Source organism: Echinops telfairi, unplaced genomic scaffold, assembly GCF_000313985.2.
Source record: "Echinops telfairi isolate 266 unplaced genomic scaffold, ASM31398v2 ScPeMD7_7467;HRSCAF=8505_1, whole genome shotgun sequence".
NCBI classification, from domain to species: Eukaryota; Metazoa; Chordata; class Mammalia; order Afrosoricida; family Tenrecidae; genus Echinops; species Echinops telfairi.
The window spans coordinates 40,739,677-40,746,969 of record NW_022111368.1 but is presented as its reverse complement, the minus strand read 5'-3'; the positions used below and the strand labels follow the sequence as shown (position 1 = coordinate 40,746,969).

The 7,293-nt window shown below is 36.1% G+C and overlaps 1 protein-coding gene across 1 annotated transcript in view; it reads right to left on the bottom strand.

Moving 5' to 3' along the window:
- Nucleotides 1-7,293, bottom strand: part of DNAH6 (dynein axonemal heavy chain 6) — a 260,070-nt gene that overhangs the window by 195,868 nt on the left and 56,909 nt on the right. Inside the window, exon 11 of the mRNA XM_004713856.2 lies at nucleotides 2,826-2,946. Coding sequence (XP_004713913.1) covers nucleotides 2,826-2,946 — 121 coding nt within the window. The remainder of the gene's footprint in view (nucleotides 1-2,825; nucleotides 2,947-7,293) is intronic.

The following is a 7,293-nucleotide window of genomic DNA, read 5'->3' as shown; positions in this document are numbered from 1 at the left end:
TGAAGGGAGACGTTGGACAGGGCAAGATATGACAAAATAATAATTTATAAATTATCAAGGGCTCATGAGGGAGGGGGGAGCAGGGTAGGAGGGAAAAAATGAGGACCTGATGCAAGGGGCTTAAGTGGAGAGGAAATGTTCTGAGAATGATGAGGGCAATGAATGTACAAAGGTGCTTTACACAATTGACGTATGTATGGATTGTGATAAGAGTTGTATGAGCCCCTAATAAAATGATTAAAAAATAATAAATAAAGATCGAAATGGTTAAAAAAAATAAAAGAAAGAAAAAAAGTGTTAATTAAAAATGTTTTATGCTATTTTATTCTTATACTAAATATTGTAATATCTCCCAATTAAGAGATAACAGATGGGAAAAACCAAAAGCCTTGAGATTGCATTTGTGAATCTAATCTGGTACAAACTAGATTCTAGAGTTAGGTTTGTCTGAAATTAGGCTTAATCTAAGGGATGTCCTCCGATGGAAACAATTTGAAAATATCAACAACAGTTGCAATGACAAAGCTCAAAACCTAAGGGAGCAAACAGCTACATTTCTCTTCCCCACATGAGTTCTCTTTTTCTCCTCCCAGCACTTCCCTGCCCCTTTGGCTCCCAACCTCAGTTACACCCCTTCTCCATTTTATCTTGGCTAACATTGCAGGTGAATCCAGATAATTTTCCTTCATCCATTTTCTTCATTTACCAATCTATCAGGTACCAAGACCAAAAACAAACATACTGCCCACAAGTCGATACCAACTCAAACCAATCTGATAGTACAGGTTAGAATAACCCCGTGGTTTTCTGAGACTGTAATTAAATGCCAGGTTCCATACCATATTACCTCTGTGGTGGCATCTCATAGCATATGAGACACCACACCCCTGCCAATTCACTTCTGTTCAGTGCACACCTGTTCTGGCATGTTAGTGTTGCAAAGAATAGTGGAAATAGACTTGTCTAATTTTTCTTCCTAAATTGATATTTGATGTTTGTCTCTCTAGGATACAAGTATCTTGAAAAAAGGGACCTTGTTTCAGTTTTTTTAATTGAGGGACCCATACAAAATATTTATGATACAAAAGTATTAATTAAAAAATAGACCAGTGACCTAAATTTCTTACAGGAAAATAAAGGTAACACTTCATGACTTGGACTTGGCAATGGATTCTTAAATAATGAAATCATGGCAGCAAAAGAAAACATAGATACATTTAATTTCATCAAAGATTTTAAAAATGCTTGTGACTCAGTAGACACTATCAAGAAAATGTAAAAAATTGCAAATCACATATCTGATAAAGATCTACTATCCACACCCTGTAAAGAAATTGTATGTCAACAACAAAACAATTTAATTAAAAAAGGCAAATATCTTGAATAGACATTTCTCCAAGAGGATATATAAATGGCCACTTAGCAAATGAAAAGATAGTCAATATTAGTAATTGTTAAGGAAATATAAGTCAAAGCCAAAGTGAGGTAGCACTCATATCCACTAGGATGGCTATAATTTATAACAACAGAAAATAACGAGTGTTGACAAGGATATGGAGAAATGAGAATTCTTGTATTGTTTGGAATATAAAACAGTGCAACTGCTGTGAAAAGCTGATCACAGGTGCTGAAAAAACTTAAACAAAGAATTGCCATACAACCCCATAAGATGTGAAAGGTGAAAACAACCCAAATGTCCATCAAAGAATAAATGGATAAACACTGAGATATATAAATACAATGGTTATTATTTAGCCACAGATGACATGAAGCAGTGATATATAAAGTGGATAAGTCTCCAGCACATGATGCTAAATGAAAGAAGCTGGTCACAAAGGTAATACAGTGTAGGATTCTGTTTACATCAAACCAGAATAATTCAATCAATTGAGATAGAAGACAGATTTTTATGATTCAGTATAATAAAAATAAAAATTTAGAAGAAAACCAACTTATTGCACACACAAAGAAAACATTATACTGGCTCTTGAGGCAAAGTAACAAAGTAATTATTTTTGTACTCAAGAAAATAAAACTACAAAGCTAGTTCAGGAAATTAAAAAAATATGACCACTACACTCCACATTTTAAAATAGTCATACCAAATGATATATATCTAATTTTTGTTAATCATTTGAGATCTTTCTGGCCTGGAATTTCAGTTGGGTATTGAAAATCAGTTTGTTATGTTTTGAGAATGATGGTGGCAACAAATATACAAATGTGCTTGACACAATGGGTGGATGGATGGATTGTGATAAGAGTTGTACGTGCCCCCAATAAAATGATTTAAAAAACAAAGAAAATGCGTTTCTTTAGTTGAAGAGCCTCAGCATAATAAAACCATTTCTCTTTGAGACGAATTCCCTGAGGGATTGGTGTTCACCTACCAGGTTTAAATTTAATCTCAGAAACGTAGTAAAATAAATAAAATAAAATAAAGTAACTTTAATTCCTGAAATAGGTAAACACTTATTTAAATTTTATTTAATGGAATTTGTAGAGGTATATATTCCTTTTAAATCCTTCCCATGCACAGGCTAAACATATAGCCTTAACACTAGTATAACTTCATCCCAAAAGATAGACCATTAGGAACAAATTGCTTCCCCCAAATACCTGAAATAAAGGAGGAGTAAATAAGGCTAAAGGAAAATGTAACTCTAGTCAACAGCCTAGCAATGGATAAAATCTTCGTTTCTCTCAGGCCAGCTCTCTAAAGAGTTCCATTTCTGTCACAATATAGTACCAAACAGAAACCTAGAAGACAACAAACTTCGATATGCCTATTAAAATTAATTACTAAGGATAAATGGAAAACGTACCTGGTTCCTGAAGTTTCAGAGCTTGTAAATCAAGACTTTCATTTTCCTTGAAGAATATCTGGAACTTTTCAAAGGTCGCTGCATATAACTGGGCAGTTTCAAATGCTGCCTTAATAGCTTCCTAAATTTTATGAACAAACAGACAAACAACACAACATTTTTTCCAAAGTCAAATCCACTAAATACAAGTAAACAAACAACATGAATACCTTTTCTGAGCCCTGCCTATGGATCCCTAAATCAATAAAGATACAATTCTTGATGTCAAGGAGCAATTAATGGACTTAAGAAGGAACTCTAATAAAATTTAAAATTAATAAAATTTAAAGCTCAAACTTCAATTCTTTCAAAAGATTGTTCTTATGACGGAAAGAAACCACACTCATACTTTGCAGCTTTGTATAAACTTACACGTCTCACTGATAAACACATAACTGCTTGTCTTTTAAAATGCAAAGTGTATGTCAATTAAGAAAGTGACACAGAGTTCTGCTTTCAGGGTGGTAGGCTAGTAGTAGGTCATTTAATTTGAAAGAATAGCACACACCTTTTTGATTATAGAGGGAAGGGAAATGAGGCTTTCGGCTTTTGTAAATGCAAATTGCCTATAGGGTCACTATGAACTAGAATCTACTTTACGGTAGTTAATTAGGGTTATAGATTCAATTATTTCTTCACTTATTTCCTTTTACTTAAAAATTCATTTTATTGGAAGCTCTTACAGCTCTTATAACATTCCATACATCCATTGTGTCAAGCATATTTGTACATATGTTGCCACCATCATTTTCTAAACATTTACTTCCTACTTGAGTCTTTGTTAGCAGCTCCTCTTCACCCCCCCTTCCCTTGTGACCCCTTGATAAATTATAAATTAATTATTTTTATATCTCTCACTGACCGCTGTCTCCATTCACCCACATTTCTGTTGTTCATCCCTCTGGTTGGAAGGGGGTTATGCATTAATCATTGCGATCAGTTCTCCCTTCTCCCCCTACCTACCCCTTACCCTCCTGGTATTGCTACTCCCATTTCTGTTCCTGAGGAATTCTTATCTGTACCAGTGTACGTGATCTAGTCTAGCCAGAACTGAAAGGCAGGACTGGGGTAATGATAGTGGGGGTGGAGTGTGGGGTGAGGAAGCCTTAAGGAACCAGAGGAATTCATTCTGTGTTTCATTAGTTCTATACTGTGCCCTGGTTGACCCATCCCTTCCTTGTGACACTTCTGTGAGGGGATGTCCTATTGTCTATAGATGGGTTTTGAGTCTCTGCTCTGGCCCCTCATTATCAGCAATATTTTGTTTGTCTGTTTGTTTGTTTTGAGTCTTCTAAAGGCTGTTACCCAATCCTGTCAATACCTTATGTTCGCACCCGCTTGTGTGCTTCTTCCATGTGGGCTTATTGATTCTCTGATAGATGGCTGCTTGTTTAACTTCAAGCCTTTAAGACCCCAGACACTATATCTTTTGATGACTGGGTACCATCAGCTTTCTTCACCACATTTGCTTATGCCCCCATTTTGTCTTCAGTGATTGTGTTAGGAGGGTGAGCATGCCAGGTTGTTGGAACAAAATGCAATGTTTTTGCATTGATAGAGGGCTTGACAGAGGCCCAAAGTCTGTCCACTTCCTCAATGTATTGCCATATAAATATATGTATCTAGGCCAATACCTCTATTTTTATGAATATATTTACATAAGTGCACACCTATGCTTATACCTCTATTCTTAGCTTTGTTTTCTAGATGTTTCCGCTGTTTCCCTTTACCTTTCTCCTGACCCACCATCACAGTTGCCCTTCTGCCTCTTAGTAATTCCTCTCAGCTAGTTTGACTCATAGTGACTTGATGAGATGGAGCAGACCCTGGGGTCTTTGTGGCTGTCATCTTTACTACGGCAGACCCCAGATCTTTGTCTGGGGGAGCTGCTGGGTGAGGGGGAATGTTCAAACCACCAGTGTGTCAGTTAGCAGTGAAGCAGTCAATCCTGGGCACCATCAGGACTCTGCTAGAAGAGTACACAGAACTCCACATATTTGTCCTCAAACATCCCCACATTTCAGTAATTTAACTACATTTGCTTTATGATACTTATTTAACTCTGAACCATTTGGGATAAAGTTGCACATACTTCCTACCTAAATAAAGCCAAGATTTATTTACCAATGACATACTTTCTTCCATAACCATAGAACAATGATCTAAATAAAGACATTAACATCAATACTGTTATCTGATTACAGAACTTATACAAATGAATCATTTGCCCAATTTTTGTCCTTTATTATTACAATCCATGTTCTAATCCTCTAGCTGTCTGTCAGTTTGTCATTTGGTGGTGGCTTGTGTGTTCCTATGATGCTATTTCAAATACTAGCAGGGTCACCCCAGCTGACCAGTTTTCATGGGCTGTCCACTTCTGAAAGATTAGCCACTGAAAACCTTACAAATAGCAACAAAATGTTGTCTGCTATGATGACAGATGATAAGCCATTCTTTTTGAAAGGCACTCAAAATATGACTGAGTCATCATGAACCACATGGAGGAAATGGCTACAAACATCTCTTAATAATAGGAACATGGACCTCACCAAATCTGAATCTACAAAAACTGAAGTTGTCAAAAATGAAGTGGAATGCATAAAGATGGATATCCCAGGCATTAGTGAGCTGAAATGGACAGACATTGGCCATTTTGAAACAGCAATCATTCACCATTCTAGTAATGACAATTTCAAGAGGAATGGTACCACATTCATTTTCAAAAAGGACATTTCAAGATCTATCTTGAAATTCAATGCTGTTTGTAATAGGATAGTATCCAGACACCTACAAGGAAATCCAGTTAATACAATTATTATTCAAATGTACATACTAAGCACTACAGTTGGTGATGAAGAAGTAGAACAATTCTACCAACTTCTTCATTCTGAAATGGATCAAATATGCAATTGAAGTGCATCGGTAACTACTGGTGATTGGAATGTAAATGTTAGAAACAAATAAGTAGGAACAATAACTCCTTTATTTTTTATTTTATTTTTTTATTACAAAGGCATTTAGTGTATTCTCATCAGTTTCACTGACATCTTCATGGTTCCCATTTCCCAATGCCACCTCTACTTAGAGTAGTTAATGTGCAATCTCATTCAAGTGCAGGGGAGGGAAGGGGTGTGGTCCAGGTGGGGGAGGGCGTTGGCACTTCATGGGGATGGACTACCTCTCCTGGGTAAAAACAACTTCTTTATTGCAAATATCTTTTTCTGAAACATAAATGGGGATGGTATACATGGACCTCACCACATGCAATACCCGAGAAGAGACCATGGAGAAGTTCAATATCATCAGCCAAAACAAGGCCAGGGGCTGGTTGTGGAAGAACCCATCATTTGTTACTCTACAAGGTTAGGGTGAAGTTGAATAAGATGAAAACAAATCCATGAGAACCAAAGTACAATCTTGAATATATCTCCCCCCGTCCCCCTAAATTTAGAGGACATCTAAAGCACAGATTTAATTAATTGGACACTAATGACAGAAGACCTAATGAGCTATGGGATTACATCAAGAATATGGTACATAAAGAAAGCAAAAGGTCACTTAAAAAATCAAGAAATTTAAAAAAAAGCCAAAGTGGTTATCAGAAGATATTCTGAAACTTGTTCTTTGCCACAGTATAGCTCCAGCAATGGAAGAAATGATGAAGTAAAAGAACTGAACAAAAATCTTCAAAGGACAGCTAGAGAAGAAAAAGTAACGTATGATCGGGCAAATATAGAGTTAGAAAGCCAAGATGGAAGAATATGTTAATATCTCAAGCTGAAAGAATGAAGAAAAATTAAAGCTTCGGTTTGCAATGCTGAAGGATTCTGTGAGCCAAATTTCGAATAATTCTGCATCAAAAGAAGATGGAAGAAACGCAGAGAATTATACCAAAAATAACTGGTTGATTTACAAACAATTCAAGAGATAGTATGTGATAAAAAACCAATAGTACTAAAGGAAGAAGTCTAAGCTGCACTAAAGACATTAGTGGAAAATGAGCTCTGGTAGTTGATAGAATACCAGTTGATATCTTTCAACAAATTAATGAAACAATAGAAGCAATCACTCACCTATGCCAAGAAATCTGGAAGACAGCTACATAGCCAACCAAAGAGAAGAGGTTCATACTTGTGTTCATTCCAAGGAAAAGAAACTCAACAAAAGGTGGAAAGTATCAGGTAGTATCATTGAGATCACATGCAAGTAAAGTTTTGCTAAAAATAATTCAACAATAGTTGCAGTACTACAGTGACAGGGAGTTGCCAAAAATTGTACCAGAATTTAGAAGAGTCTGTAGAAAGAGGGATATCACTGCTGATGTCAGCTGAAAGGAGAGAATACCAGAAAAACGTTGAGTTGGGTTGTATTGACTATACCAAAAGCATTCACCTGTGTGAATTGTAACAAACACTATTGAGAAGAA